Source organism: Cotesia typhae, unplaced genomic scaffold (assembly GCF_013202065.1).
Source record: "Cotesia typhae breed Kobodo isofemale line unplaced genomic scaffold, CoteBio_Ctyphae scaffold_152, whole genome shotgun sequence".
Lineage (NCBI taxonomy): Eukaryota > Metazoa > Arthropoda > Insecta > Hymenoptera > Braconidae > Cotesia > Cotesia typhae.
In genome coordinates this window covers 677,917-694,648 of record NW_027423776.1, presented here as the reverse complement: position 1 = coordinate 694,648, position 16,732 = coordinate 677,917, and the positions used below count along the sequence as shown (strand labels likewise).

At 38.1% G+C, this 16,732-nt stretch overlaps 1 protein-coding gene across 3 annotated transcripts in view; it reads left to right on the top strand.

The window, feature by feature from the left end:
* LOC141536652 (uncharacterized) overlaps positions 1-12,384 on the top strand; it is a 230,481-nt gene extending 218,097 nt beyond the window's left edge. For 2 of the 3 annotated variants that reach the window (XM_074257321.1, XM_074257320.1), the window contains one exon: positions 4,932-5,280. In XM_074257321.1, coding sequence (XP_074113422.1) covers positions 4,932-5,206 — 275 coding nt within the window. In that variant the 3' untranslated portion in view covers positions 5,207-5,280. Of the gene's footprint in view, positions 1-4,931; positions 5,281-12,208 lie in introns of those variants that run through there. The other variant, XM_074257323.1, reaches the window with a different exon arrangement.
* Positions 12,385-16,732: the final 4,348 nt, after the last annotated feature.

Sequence of the window (16,732 nt, the reverse complement as noted above, 5' to 3'; positions counted from 1 at the left end):
GCTCATTCGTCGATCCCTACTAAAAACACGACAGAACAACAAAATAATCGAAAAGCCAGTCGTTATAGAAGTGAAAACAACAAAAGAAAAAACGACATCACCGTCGAAAGTCAATGAATCACTCCCAGAGAAATCTGAAACCAACGAAGAAGGAAGCTCACCGAGTAAGCAAACAACGACTGAAGAAGCGCCCGAGAACAACGAGAAACCAAAGAAGTCGAAAACATTCCGACTAAAAGACTACAAATCACCGATCTAGACAAACCGAACATCAACATCGTGGAAAATAAGATCAACATTAAAGAATTGTTAATCATAAAACCGATGGCTCATTTTGGGGAAAACCGAAAATTGATAAAGTAAACCATTAATAATAAAAATCTTCCAATGACATTTTGCCTTATGAAATTTTAAAATAGCCAAAAACGAGTCAACGGTTTTCACATCAATATTTCTAAGAGAAAGAGATAGTAAAATGTAAAACAAATTTTCTCTTAATCTACAAAATTTTTTTCTTATTTTACAAAATTTTTTTTGCGACCATAAAACTCACAAGACCGAAGATAAATTTACCTCCGGCCTTGAGGGGACGAGTGGAAACAGCGCAAAACCTCAATTGAAAATTTTTTTACAATAAATATATACTAACACTCAACCCGACTACGCGAACTCGAGAAGCAAGCAAAAAAAAAAAAAAAAAAAAAAAAATTTTCATTTGTCAGCAAAACACGTACAATGCAATGCATTGCAAAATTAAAATATGAATTAAACTTAATTACAAGCACTAGATGACTCCTACTGTTACTCTTTTCATTATATCAAATTATATTAAGTTAAATCAAAATTTGTAAGTGGCTCTCGCTTATGGGGAAGGTGGCCATAGGAAAACCGAAAAACTATACTAGCTTCTCGCTTTTCCGGGGGAATGTTATGTCCACCCCAAAATTTTTCTTTAAATTTAAATCACCCGCGCAGATGGAAGACTTCTCCATGCGCGAAAGCCACAATAAAATATAAGCTACGCGACTGCTGGTTGACTAGCGGGGACTTCTGCAATCTCAGCACCGCGAGTATTTAAAAAGGCGATCAACAGCCAACGCCTCGTCTTTGAGCAAGTAATTTGACTTCCGCGTTTAGTTGACGGACCCGTGCCTTGTAAAAGTCACTCATCTTAATTTGCGCTGCACTTAGGACGAGTTCAGATTCGGTTCAACCAGCAACCACCACGTATTAGCTATTAGTTCTAAATATCTAGAGAACCGGAATCTCAGAATTCTAATTTGCTCTGCACTTAGGCGAGAATCCGGGCAGTAAGTTTAAATAAAATACCACTAAAAAGCTAAATTTGCGCACTTTACCCTACGGGGGACTGGAGGACGTTAGCTCAATTAAATTACTAAAATTCATTAAGTTAAATTCTTTAAAATTCAAATTGTGAAAGTGTAAGTTTTAATGTTTATAAAAATAAATCTCAATTAAAGTGAAATCAGTTTCCAACAAGTCATTCCATAAAATAAGAAGCCCGTAATATAAGCAGCCCAAATCCACCCTACTCCATCCGCTGCGAGAACCAACCACAGGGCCCAAGTCAGGAAAAGGCGCTAACAGCAGCCCCAGAATCACGGATACAGTAACAACCAAAATTCCTGCAGAGAGTAAGTACATCTGCTAACATAAAAATCCGTCAGTCTCAAACGAAGGCGTGGTAAGTTCGTATCTCGAAAACGTCCCACATAAATAATTACAACAACGGAATTAAAACCTCCGTTGCGTATTCTTTAAACTGTTAGTCCAAACCTCCACCGTTTACGCTACCGCTCTAAAAACGCCCTTGGACATAACAGCATCCTGAAATATAGTTCTAATTTAGGGTCTATTAAAAATTCTCTCTTTTAATTTTGCATCACTTATCGCCAGAAACTTTTCTCTCAAGTACTAAGAACAATCACCATCCTTATCCAGAGCTTTGACATATTGTTTGATGAGACCTAGTTTGATGTGAAGTGGCGGTAGCAGATAGTTTGAAGACTAAATTATTGGTGTTCGTATTACATTATGAGTACCAACATTGAATTGCACTCTCGTAGGCCATTCTTTTTTCAAATAGTGATTCTTTCTGTCTCTGCTATCCAACAAACATAGATAGCAAGGATATTTTGTGAATCCTGATTGTTGGCCTAAAAGATGTGTTACGATTTTGAGATCCCCGCAAATTTGCCATTGGTCTTCTGAAAACTTTATCTTATCAAATACAATTCCCAAATTTTTACGGGTCTCTTTAGGCTTCGTTAAGTGGGCTATTGGAATTGGTGCTAATATGTTTCCAACAGATTTTGATTTTTTAGTCTTGATGCCAGTAATTCAGTTCCATCCTTAAGCAAATTCAAATCACGTATGAGATCAGTTAGTTCTTCTCGACTAAATGTTTTATGATCTTTTTTTTTCTCATCTGTCATGAAATCTCCATCTTCGGGATTTTCATCTTCAGAAATTTTTTCTTCCTCTTTTTCCTCCATTGGCATTTTATCTTTTTTTACTTCCATCTCTTCAAGAGCTTCGGTTTTATCAACAATAACTGTTTTCTGTGGTTTAACAGCTGATGAAACATTGGCGTACTGTATTTCACTTCTTTTTGACGAAGTAAAACCGGCAATTTTAGTCAAATAGAAGTAAGTCATGCGAACTAGTTGGTGAAGTTCAGATCATGGTAATTATAAATTTCAAGATTTCTCTGTTTTTGGTTTTTTCGCATCGTGTCAACATAATATTACATCAACCATAAACAAAGTGTAGAATCCAGGCAGAAACCAAATTTGTAAGTTGAATGCAAATGCATTCTTCAAAATTTCGTTTTAATCTATCTGAAAACGTTCTGCGGTTTTTAACCGGCTCAAACTCCCCACAAACGTAACAAAATAGATCAGGACTCTTATTGCATAGATGGGAATTGCTTCTTGTAATAGTATACTAGAGAGTAGCCAAGTTTCCCACTGCTGACGAGGTGCAGTTGCTGGATGACGACGCCTGCGGGCCTGATTTCTCACCCTGACCAGAAGCCGATACTAGGTTTCCGAATCCTTGCATCGTAAAGTACTCATCACTTGTACCTGCCATGATGACACACACGCCGTTAACTCAGGGACTCTGCCAGATGATTCTGTTGCCTACCGTCACCCCGAGGAGGTGCCCTGGTTGCAAGTACAAGTAATCATACAATGAAATAAAGTCTGCACATCGAAGAAGTTGAAATCCCAACACGATGGCAAATTTTTACTAAATCCAGGAAAATGAGGAAGACGAAGTATCCACGTCGTAGATCATTCGAGAATAAAGCAGTCAATACCCTCGAAAAACTGTTAAAAATCCAATTTGTGTACATTTTTGGATCTTAATCTCGTATTTTAGAAATAAAAAATACAAGAAATTTATTTAATTGCGTTTAAAAGATTTTTTCCATTTTTTCAGCAGAAATTTTCTGTTATTTTATCTGTTTTTTGCCGTTTTATGAATGTTTGAGAGGACTATAGGCCAAATTGATTGCAGAAACAGTTCAAACAGATTAAATTGCATAGAAATCTTCGTCAATCCGGGGCCAGAAAATTTTTTGTACCAAGATTGCAATTATAATTGCAATTTACCAAAGATTTCCTGATTCATACTCCACTTTTATTTTATCTTAGACAATGTATTGGTCAAATTTACCCCGAAAAATTTATTGAATTATTTACAGATTTTAAGTAAATTTTCATCTTTAATAATTTAATCAGACAATTTACTAGATTTATTTTATGCTAGCATAAGCCAAATTACCCATTACTCAATTACCAAGAATCCAATTTTACACATGGCATCAAGATCTTAAATTAATGAACCATAATTATTCCTAATATTATTGATTAACAATTTTGTAATTTATTCTAAACCGAATGATTGTGACTGCACGAAATGGTGGTGACCTTCAGTAAACAGAACAGCCTGGCTGATTTCGCATGCCGGAGAAATCACTAAAATCTGCTAGTAGTGTCTGGAATTTCACAACTTTTCATACAATCTTGTCGTACTTTTCATACATACTTGTAGTTCCTCACGAAAAAATCCAACCTCTTTCTTTCTCAGTAATTGTATTATTTATAATTACGGATCAGCATTAGCGGTTATCCCAAATTTATAATCAATTAAACAAAACTGGCAATACAGACCTAGCATGCAATTCAATTACTCAAATTTAGTGCTTCGCTCCAAGTCGGTCGAGTGAATGATAAATAATTACCTAGGTAATTATATACGTTATTTGCCGTATTCGTTTTGACAAGATGTACAGCCACAATACATTTTCTAAATTTTGTAGTTCTTTTCTTCTTTTCTCTGCTGTCTCCACTTCCACTACTCCAGTTCCTCCACCTCGGGGCCTTACTCACTAATTTTGAACTGTGAATACGAGGGCTATAGATCACAGTACTGTGTATACGGATAAGAGATGAAAAGATAAAACTTTGAATTTTTTAACATTTATCCATTGTTATTTCAAGATAATGTAAAAAAATTCGAAATAAAAATCTTTCTTAGAGCGGAAGTTATATCACCCTGTAGACATTTGCTTTGAAAAAAAAGGTTCGTGACTTCTTCCATGATTTCAACTGAATAGTATATGTGGATAAAAAAAAAATCAGAATTTTCATCTAGAAGTCTAAATGCGTGAATCTTTTCACCGTTATCATTTCATTGTTCGTCAAAAAAAAAAAAAAAACTCCAAAAAATGCGTAAAAAACTACCAACTAGTTGAACCCTCTTGATAAAGTACACGACTCAGGATGTAAAACATCAGAACGTACTTTACGATCAAAAAATTTTTTATTACTGCACATCAATATTTTGAAAAAATGATAAATTTAATTTTCCTTAACTAATATGTACTTTTTTTGTATACATAGGTCACTTTACACAATTAATATGGTCCACCAGCCAATATTTCGGAGTTGGCAAGGCTCGAAGTCGAAGTGGAAAAATTATTGTAGTAGCAACTTATAAGCCCATTGGTAATATTTCCGGTCATTTTCAAAGAAACGTATCACCACCATTTCCAGAATCCGGAAATGTGACATTGCCACCATCGCAAAACAGTGATGATAATTCGATGGAATCTAACGTGTCAATTATAAGCAGTGATAGTTTGCTTCATTCACTAAAAAATAGCAGTGTTTATTGACTTTATTATTCTTACTTAATTGTATAGTGTTGATTAAAAAAGGAGCTCAAAATAAAGTACACAAGTTAAAAGTTTTTGCATGATTTTACAGACGTCTGATCAAATTATCTATACTAGTGTTACGTTCCACGAATTTTCGCCTAAACTCGATTCCTTTTTTTTTTCAAGATTTATTTTATTTCATTTAAAAGCGTTTACTTTAATTTAAGATGATTCTCAGAACGCATACCAAGCGATATCAGTTGCTTCGCTGGTGGTTATACTAACAGCGGAGTAACGGAAATCGCTTGTGATAAGGCGTTAGCAGAGAGTTGCCGTGGCCGCGGATAACCAAAACATCTTGTGTCAGCATGGGACCCGGGCTTCGTCAACTCTCTCAGAAGTAACCTGAGCTACCAACATAGCTGACAATAAGATTTATAAACATTATTCTGGAGCGGATCAATTCAGAAGATATCGAGACTCTCGAGTGCAGAGAGCTCTATCCTCAGGCTTGAACCTCTCCAGATACTATTTTCTAATAAACCAGCAATACCAAACATATAGTCCAGTACACTTATTACGTGGCGGGGCGCTTTACAGCAGTTCTAACCCATATGAGAAAACCTTCCGGCTACAGCGCTAGCTAGCTTTACGCCAACCTAACCCTCCTGCTACGCGAGCGCTTACTCAGCGTATCCCCATGTCCCTATCTCTTCGGCAAGAGCGCTAGCCAGCGTTCAGCCAGCACCGAATTCCTGTACGTAAATGCCTCGAGGAAAACGGTCATGCCGATCAGGTCGCTCGGTACAAGAGAATCGTCGTCGAGTGGCCCAGCCATTCTACTTGTCGTTGTCAACAATCAGCAACGAAACTCCAGCCAAACCGCGGGCGGAAGTAGTGCGGAACGCGAAACAAGTAGTGCGAATAACCGACGACGAGATATTAGTCGAACCACAAGTATGGGTAGTTGGAACCGCCGCAGAAGACTCGCCCAAATCACCCACGAGTCAAGGTCCACCGCCCTGCGTATTCGACGGACATCACCAGGGCTTGGGAATTGATTCCAATCGAGGTTCCGGAGGTTCACCCTCCAGGAGATGTAATTCCAATCAACGACCCCAGATACGGGTATTACTCCGAGGAGTTCTTCCGAAAGACGGGTCACGATATCTTTTGGCCTTTCGAAGCTAAGTGGTTAGAAACCGAGGGGGTTATCTGGGCAGATTTATAGGGCCCATAATGATAATTCCATAATAAACAATAATGAGCAGGGCCTCGAAGTTGGGGCAAAACAATTAGCGATGAAAAGAGAGCAAAACTTTAGTGACAATGGCGTGAAAAAAAACGATCGCAACATGAAAAAGAAGCAAGTTCACACGTATCGATTAATAAAATAGTCTAATTCGAAATGTCAAAAAAATTGAGGTTGGTTGTAAGCACGCGGATTTAGAGAATGACAACCTAAAAAAAAAACATTGAAGGCATTTAAAATTTTCGCCGAAATGATTATAAGGCATGATAATGTCAAATTGACCAACACAGATGATCTTTAGAGTCGTGCGATGTATTATCCGCGGAGTATGAAGTACCTGTGTAGTAAAAGGACCATGCTATTAAGGGTAGAGAAAAAAAATTTTTTTTGGGATAGTAAATGGATATTCTATTTGATAGAATTTCAGGTCGATACACGACCTGAGTGTCAGGTGTTGCAGTCCGTAGGCTAACTCGAAAAATTTCGGTATAAAATCTGTCATTTACTAATTTTCACAACCACACACGGCCTGAGCTTTAACAGCAAACGCCAGGTATTACGGCCCGTAGGTTTATTATTAAAATTCTTGACTACGATTTCGTACTCTCTGGACTCCATAACCGCACACGACCTGAGCGTCAACATGATACTCCAGGTATTGCGGCCCGTAGGGTTATTCTTAAAATTGATATTTTTAATTTTTTACTCACTAAATTTTATAACCGCACATCTACGATTTAACAACAGACTCCAGGTGTTGCGGCCCGTAGGTTTAGTCTCAAAGTTCTTGACTAGGATTTCTTATTCACCAAATTCAATAACCGCACACGACGTGAGCTTCAACAACAGACTCAAGGTGTTGCGGCCCGTGGGTTTATTTCAATCGATCGAGTCAGGAATTTCGGAGAAATTCGGAAAAAACACTTTTTTCGGTTTTCTTTCGACAACGATAACTCACGAACGAATCATCCGATTTTGACCGGGCTTGCAGTGATCGCCGTAGTTTTTTGATCTTAAGAGCTGATTAAATTTTGGAATTGATCGGTAAAGCCATTTTAAAGTAATTCCAAAAAATCATTTCTTGTAGGTTTTTTGAGATTTTTTAAAATTTACTAGTTTGACTCGGTCCAAATAGTATTCAAAATCTAAGTTTGGTCAAACCTTTTCGAATGACGTCAACCGCGATAAAATCGGTCAAGCCGTTCAAAGGTTATAAGAGGGTCGCGCACACGCACACACACACGCACACACACACACACGCACACACACACACACACACACGCGCGCGAGCGGACATCATCGCGACAATAATCAGGGAAGCTTCCTAGGAGCTCAAAACGTCAAGATCTGATGAGAACTCGATTTTCGAAAAACGGGGTAAAACCAATAACTTCCCGATTTTCATAAATTTTCAATTTTCTTAGCGCGGAGTTAAAAAGTTACACGCCGATCTCGTTTGAAATTGAATTTTTATTAAAAAAAAATGTTTAATTTTTTGATTTTTTTTTCATGAACCTGTAAATGCTTACTAGCAAAGTACCTGAAATTATAGATAAAAAAATATCCTACAAGAACGTACTGAAAAGTTATTTATCCAATTCCAAGTCAAAAGAAGTTACACGTCCATCTCATTTAAGAATTAAAATTTTATTGAAAATGAAGGTTTTATTCTTGATCTTTTTGCATTTATCCGTAGATTTTTAGCTATTTACTTAACATTATGAATTAACGCTCGCTGAAAAAATTTCAATTAACAGATTAGGACATGGTTAACTATGCAAGATAAAATTAAAAATATTTTTAGCTTTAGGATTCAGGATAATTAAGAAAACCTATATCGAAACCAGTGTGAAGGATAAAACTAAGAATATTTTCAGGGTTATGATCCGAGACAATTAAGAAAAAAAATACCCAGACCAGTATGAAGAGTAAAATTAAGTAAATTTTTAGGGTTAGCATCTCGTTTATTACCCTGATCAGTTGGAAAGATAAAATTAAGAATATTTTTAAGGTTAAGATCCAAGGCAATTTAACGACAATACTTAGACTAGTATGGGGAATGAAATAAAAACTATTTTTAAGGTCAAGATTTAGGCTGAAAATCGTGCTCGTTATCTGGCTTGTCATCTTCCGTGTACTGAATAATTTGCTAAATCCTCCCTAAGACTGTCAGTAAAATTATTAGTACGATATCCAGTAAAACCATAAACTAGACCAATTGCAAGATCAGCAGCCAAATTTCAGGAGATATTCTCAGCAAGATTATTGGTGCGACGATCAACAGAACAATTGACTACTATCTTCAACATTACTTCGGTGCGATGATGAGAAACTTCTAAGCAGGACTATCTGTAAGATTTTTAGCAAAAATACCTGCATATCAAGTAACAACCATTTTGTTTATTAACCATAACAAAGAACATAAAACTCAATTTTGATTAGTATTATCTTCGTCTTGAATTATTGCTCCGGAGGTTTATTATTTTTTACTTGTTTTGGATATTTTAGAGTGTACAAGAATTGAGAGACACACTTATTAAATTTATCGTGAGTTAATTGATTATCTCCATCGGAGTTTTGCAATGAAAAATCTGGAACAATATGATAAATTTAGATAAGTAAGTCAAAATTACTTCAAAGTCAATAAAAATAGCTTACTTTTGACAGAATTCAGTAGCTTTTCTCAATTCAGATCTTGATGGAAGCTACTAAGAGTCATCTGTTTTAATTTCGCGTTTCCCAATAAACTCTTCAATAACCGTCGAGTGATTTCTTTTGGCTTGTTTCTAAATTTCTGGATATCTTTTAAATCAAGAGAATTAACTAATACATTGCTTCCTTCTATCAACTTAACATATTTAACATTAGAAGTAGGCATACTTATAGATGTAACATTGCCAACAACCCCAATATCAATACCAACAACATCAACAGTTCCAGCACCAGCACCGATAGTAGAATCAGCATTTGCAGTAATACCAGAACTAGCATGAGTACCAGCAAAACCACCAATATCATCTCTAGCACTAGCACAGCATCATCGTCAACTCCAGCATTGGCACCAACATCTGCTTCAGCACCAACAACATCTTTAGCTTCAATGTCGGCATCAAAATCATTTTCAGCTCCGACATCGGCATAACACTTACTCCAGCTCCAGCAATAGTATCAGCTCCAATATTATCTTCAGCTCTAATATCAGCAACAACATCTGCTTTAGAGCTAACATCTGCTAGAGCACCAACATTATATTCAACTTCAATATTGGCACCAACATCTGCTCCAGCATCAACATTTTCAACGCCAATTTCAGTACCAACATTAGATCCAGCACCAGCATCATTTTTAGTTTCGCTATCGGCAATAATATTGGCACCACCAATAATATTTGCTATAGCACTGGCATCAACATCATCAACTTCAATATCAGCACCAACATCTGCTCCAGCATCAGAACTAACATCAACTCCAATAGTAGTACAAACATCTTCAGCAATAACATTGGAACTACCGTTATTTCCAGCATCAACACTAAACTTAACATTGAGGAAAACACCAGCATGAGCACCAATATTATCATCAACTTCAATTCTAGCTCCAACGTTAAAATGTGCATCACAATTAGCATCAGCAACAACATCTACTCCAGCACAAATATCAGTATTGGATAACATATTTTCGCTAGCAGGCCGAGAACAGGTATTCTTCTTCAAACAACTCTGTTCTGAACCAGTGATGATCCCATTAATGTTTACAATTAGGCTTTCCAGCCAATCAATGTTTTCTATCATTTTAAAAGAAGAAATTGATTTGATTAATTATATAATTATTAAAAAAAGTTGAACCTCAAACTTACCATTTTCAGCGATGATAACAGCGGATTGGAATTTTCGCCCCCAACTAACGATAGCACGATTAAATTGTAACCGTTTGTTTATCAAGATAGAATGAATTATGCTGGTTTTCTTTTCATTAGGCCAGAAAATAAGAGCAAACATTTCAAATATTTCAGATAGAATTTTTAATTTGACAGCTGTCTTGAAGTTACGAACTGTTGCGATGACATAAAAAAAAATGATGAACACAATGAAATACTTTTAAAAGAACTTATATTTTTTATAATTTAATACGGGGCAAGATTTTAATAACTTAATAAATTATTGCAAAGTGAATATTTTAAGAAAATATATCTCTATTAATTTGTTTTGGAGTATACATTTAGATGTGAAGAAAGTAAAATTAACATTACACCGGCACACAAAAAAAAAGTTGTCAGTACTGATGATCGAACCTACCCACCTTTATGTATTTTGACGCACTGAATCCGAATCTAAAGTCAGCTTTGCCCGTACATCCTCAAAATTCGAGTGTCCAAAAAACCAAAAAATTTGGCCAAAACTCATTCAGAGCTTCAGTCACATATGCAGCCACGTTTTCTGCGTTAGGGGTTCTAATTTCACCACATTTTATTAACCGCCCCCTTGATGGTCTGTCTTCGAATAACGCACCAACAATAATATTGACTACGCATCGACGTCGCGAATCAACAGTTTCATCTGCAGAAAGCCAAATTGGATTATCTCGTATCTCCTCCCGTATGGCCTGTAAATTCTCATTATAAACAATAGGCACATAAGTTTTACTTAACGTTGTTGGATCAGGAACTTTATGTTGTGTATGGGTTTCAAGAAATTTAGCGAAAATCGGTTAACAGACTTTATCGAAACTAATGTCAGACTTGATACATACTGCAGCTAAATCTTTAAAGAACGGAGAATGTCGACTGTTTAAGTTTGGAAGGTGTTGGGGAGCAGGGAAAACGTTGGTTTCGTAGATTGATAGCGTCCTGATGTTTGTTCGTCCTTAAATGACGTTCAAACGTGTACAGTTTCAGACTTCAATGCAGTGGTACACAATAAACACCGGACACAGTCGTCTTCAAGTCTAACGTGGTCTTGTGGTATATGTAATTCTTCCAAATAACGTTAGTAGGTTCGAACCCGATCATTTCGTACCGCCATTTCAGCAGTTATTCAATTTAAACACAGATTAATGAACGGAGAACGCAAGTAAAAACAAACAGAAAGTAAAAATGAGTAACTCACAAAAACAAGTAATAATTATTTTAATAAACTAACTACCACAATTTAAAGAATTCAAAAAATAGCATAAGCTACAAAAATTTGTGTCAACACCAATAGATATTAAAAATTAACAAGCAAACAATTGTATAAAATGTTTAATGAAAACGACTAAAATAGAAATATAACACAATAACTAATGATTATTTTAATCCAAAATAAGATAAAATTAAGATATATTATTATTTATTAAATAAGTCACTTTTTTACTTTCTTTTTACTTAGCACAACTGTCAATTGAGGCAAGAAACGTGAAAATATCAGTTTATCATAAAAAAAAAAAAAACAAAAAGACGAAAAACTATTGATTCTAAAAATTAATTCAAAGCAATTAAAACATTTGAATTAATAAAAGAATAATATCATAAAAGTACATTAATATTTTAATACCCACATAGTATTGTCATCGAGTAAAAGATTTATCTTTAGTGTAAAAATCAAACTTTATCTGACTCTCTCTATGAATATTCTAAGAGGAAACCCACGGGCCATAGTGCCTTGAGTTTGTTGTTAGAGCTCAGACAGAGTAAACTCACGGGCTCCGTCGACTGGAGTCTGTTGTTACACCTCAGATCATGTGCACTTATGAAATTTATTAAATAAAAAAATGTAAATATCAATTTTCAGAATAAACCCACCGGCCGCAATACCGAAAGTCTGTTGTTGAAGCGCAGATCATGTGTGGTTATGGAATTTGGTGAATAAGAAATCTCAGCCAAAAACTTTAAGAGTAAACCTACGGGCCGCAACACCTGGAGTTTGATATTAAATCTTAGATCATGTGTGGTTATGAAATTTATTGGATAAAAAAATGTAAATATCAATTTTCAAAATAAACCCACGGGCCGCAATACCTGGAATCTCTGTTGTTGAAGCACAGGTCGTGTGCGGTTATTGAATTTGGTGAATAAGAAATCCTAGTCAAGAACTTTGAGACTAAACCTACGGGCCGCAACACCTGGAGTCTGTTGTTAAATCTTAGATGTGCGGTTATAAAATTTAGTGAGTAAAAAATTAAAAATATCAATTTTAAGAACACCCCTACGGGCCGCAATACCTGGAGTCTCATGTTGACGCTCAGGTCGTGTGCGGTTATGGAGTTCAGAGAGTACGAAATCGTAGTCAAGAATTTTAATAATAAACCTACGGGCCGTAATACCTGGCGTTTGCTGTTAAAGCTCAGGCCGTGTGTGATTGTAAAAATCAGTAAATAACAGATTTTATACCGAAATTTTTCGAGTTAGCCTACGGACTGCAACACCTGACACTCAGGTCGTGTATCGACCTGAAATTCTATCAAATAGAATATCCATTTACTATCCCAAAAAAAATTTTTTTTCTCTACCCTTAATAGCATGGTCCTTTTACTACACAGGTACTTCTTACTCCGCGGATAATACATCGCACGACTCTAAAGATCATCTGTGTTGGTCAGTTTGACATTATCATGCCTTATAATCATTTCGGCGAAAATTTTAAATGCCTTCAATGTTTTTTTTTAGGTTGTAATTCTCTAAATCCACGTTCTTACAACCAACCTCAATTTTTTTGACATTTCGAATTAGACTATTTTATTAATCGATACGTGTGAACTTGCTTCTTTTTCATGTTGCGATCGTTTTTTTTATCATCAGGTCCTGATAATAAGAAGGTAAGCTCATCTGTGACAACACACAGGGGGTTGATCGACTACCCAATGTGTCAAAACCTGGTATTTAATTATTTAAAGTCTTAATAAATCTATTCACGTAATTATTGGGAACGTAACAGTAAAAAAAAAATAATATTTGCCTTATCTTAAAAAAGGTGGACAGGCTTCGAAAATTTTTTTTACTTCCTACCAAATAAAATGATATTTTTTTTAAATCAGAAAGTTATTGGTTCGACCAAGTTTTTCGAAAATCAAATTTACATCAGATCTAGTCGTTTTGAGGTCCCAGGAAGCTTCCCTAATTATTCCGACGACGGTGTCTATCTGTCTGTATGTCTGTATGTATGTATGTATGTATGTATGTCTGTATGTATGTATGTATGTATGTATGTATGTATGTCTGTATGTATGTATGTTTGTATGTATGTTTTTTTTTTATACAAGAGATAAAATACATTTACGTATACCAGGACGAGATGTTTGTCCTGGTTATGTCGGACTCGGAAGTCAATATTATTGACAACAATACCAACTAAACATCCTCCTCTCTTCTTTCCCTATAGATGTTACAGGGAAGACTGGATCGGAACCGCGTTAGCATTACGTCAATCCAGTCTGTGCTGCGTCTTGCAACACCTACTCCTGGCTACTGATCTGCAACAGCTGACCAGTTTTTCTCTTGTTCGATCATAGAGGTCGCCAAGCTGGAGGGGGAGAGCCTGGCGCCTATCTCTTCGGTACTGCTTCTGTAGTCCTTCCACCAAGCACACTCGAAGAATGTGTGTTCAGCGTTGTCAATTTTGTCCGGGCAATTTTGCATGTCAGCTTGTCCTGTAGTTTCATCCTGTAGAGGTAGTCATTGAATTGGCCATGGCCTGTCAAGAGCTGGGTCAGAAGAAAAATCCGTGTCTCCGTGTTGTCGAGAGAGCCAGACGTTTATGTCCGGGATCAGGCGCGCCGTCCATCTGCCCGTTTCCCCTGACGTCCATCGGTCTTGCCACGCCTGTTGCATTTCCTTTTTTTATTCTCGTCTTTGCTTCCTTGGAGTTGTCACCATTCCTTTATGCGTTGTAGAGTTTCACTCTCTCAAATGCTAACAAGTCAATCGGCGTGGCCCCTGCTATTACCATTACCGCTGCCTCTGAAACCGTGCGATAGGCACAAGTAACTCTCAGCGCTCCTTGTCGTTGCACTGCTGCTATTTTGTGCCGATAAATCGGCTGTCTAAATATGTCCGCCCGTATCTCCGCTCCGTATAGCAGTATTGAGTGGACTACTTCCAAGAGCACCCTCCTTTTTTTGGTTCGTGGTCCAATGGTGTTGGTCATGATTCTCGACAGGTTGGAAACTACTTTGTTGGCTTTTGTGCAGGTGTTTTCAAGGTGTTCTCGGAAGGACAGCTTCTCGTCGATCACTACACCTAAATAACGCAGTGCCCTCGTGGACGTCAGTGTTGTCCCGCCCATGTCTACGACGAACGGTTTTGGGAACCACTTTTGTCGGGTCAGGACGACGATCTCAGATTTTTGCTTGGCAAGTCGCAGGTGATGTTCCTCTAGCCAATTTTCGACGATATCGATGGTTTCCCGGACTAGTAGTTCTGCCTCCTCTGAACTATCAACGACTATCGTAGCCGCGACGTCATCCGCGAAGCCCGTGAGTTCCACCTGCTTCGGCAGCGGAATTCGCAGGAGCTCGTCGTAGTCAGCGTTCCATAGGTTGGCCTACAATTGAGCCTTGGGGCACGCCAGCCGTTACGTCATGTTCTTGATAGCCCTCTGTTGTTTCCACAATCAGCTTTCTCTCATCAAGGTAATCGTCGATCATTTTCAGATTTTCTGGCTCCACGTCAAATTTGTGCTCCAGAGCGTCTAAAATATCCTCCCAATTCGCGCTGTTAAAGGCGTTTTTAACGTCAAATGTTAGGAGAAGACAGACCTTGCGAGCTTTGAGACTACCAGACCATGCTCCTCTTGCTATCTCCGTTACCTTCTGAATTGCACCGATTGTTGATCGTCCTTTCCGGAAGCCATGTTGGTTAAAGGCAAAACCTCCAGTACGATCGATGTCATTGCGTAGCCTCCCTTGAATGAGCTTCTCGAGCAGCTTTTCGGCAATGTCCAGCATGCAGAGTGGTCTGAACGACGAAGGTGTTATAGGGGCTCCCTTCCCCTTGTCCAAAAGGACCAATCTCTGCCGCTTCCAGATCTTAGAGAACGTGCCGGTTGTCAGACAGGCATTGTAAGCGCTTAAGAGTATGTCTGGGTACTCCAGGGCTACAATCTTGATGACAGATGCCGGTATGCCGTCAAGACCAGGTGCTTTTCCTGTCTTGATAGTCTTTGCCGAGTGTTGCAGTTCCTTGGTGATAAAGGTTGTTGTTTTGTCATTTTTCGCATAATGTCTCTTCTCCCGGAGCGGGTGTCTGGGAAACAGCTCCGCCACGATGCTGTTCATCAAGGCAGGACATTTTGGCGCTTCTGGCAAAGCCTTTCCAACTCGTTTAGTTACGATTTGGTAGGCCTTACCCCAGAGGTCGTTGTTGAGGTCGTTGCAGATCTCTTTCCACAATATCGCTTTACCCGCTTTAATAGCTTTATTCAAAGGCTTTTTGGCCTGCTTGTACTCCATCGAATATTTATTATGGTCGAGAGAATGCTTCGCAGCTCTCGTTGCTCGTGGGCGTAGCTTGTGGTAGGTTTTTCGAAGCTCTGCTATCTCTTGTGACCACCAGTATGCCGGCCTATGGGAGCCTTGCTTTTTCAGCCGTGGCATTGAGGCATCACACGAGGCAACAATCAGTTCCATCGCTTTTGAGACTATTGTTTCCGTCTCCTTGCGGAGACTTAGAATCAGGCTACTCCGTTCAGTAGACAAGCTCTGATTCAAGGATGTTCGCAGTGCTTCTTCATCAAGCTTCCTAGCATTCCACTTCCGCAGTTTATTGTCATGCCGCGAGCGCGGATTGGGTGCTAGTCCAACACTAAATGTCACATACTGATGATCACTACCACTATATTCTTCGGATACGGTCCAGCCTTCAATCATATTCGCAATCCTTGGGGCCGCCAACGTAATGTCAAGGATAGATTCCCGGTATCCTGGTCTTCTGAAGGTCGTAGTAGTCCCGGTGTTCAGCACTATGAGGTTCGTTCTTGCTGCAAAGTCCGCTACTTCGTCTCCTCTGGCGTCGAAGCATTCAGCGCCCCATTCAGCCGATTTCGCGTTGAAATCACCAGCTACGATGACTTCTCCGTCGAACTTGCCGATAGCGTCCTCTATGTTTACCATTTTCTGGCGAAACACACTAATCCCTTGATTGGGTGAAAGGTAGACGCTTACAAAGTAGGTCTTGGGGGTTTTGATCGAGACGAAGCCCTCTTCGCTTCCGCTGTTGTTGATGGTGATCTTTTTCGAGTTTACGATCCAGATTGCTGCCGTTCCAGATTTATCAGCGAACCATGTTCTATCCTGAATATTCAGATATTGTTCGGAGATAA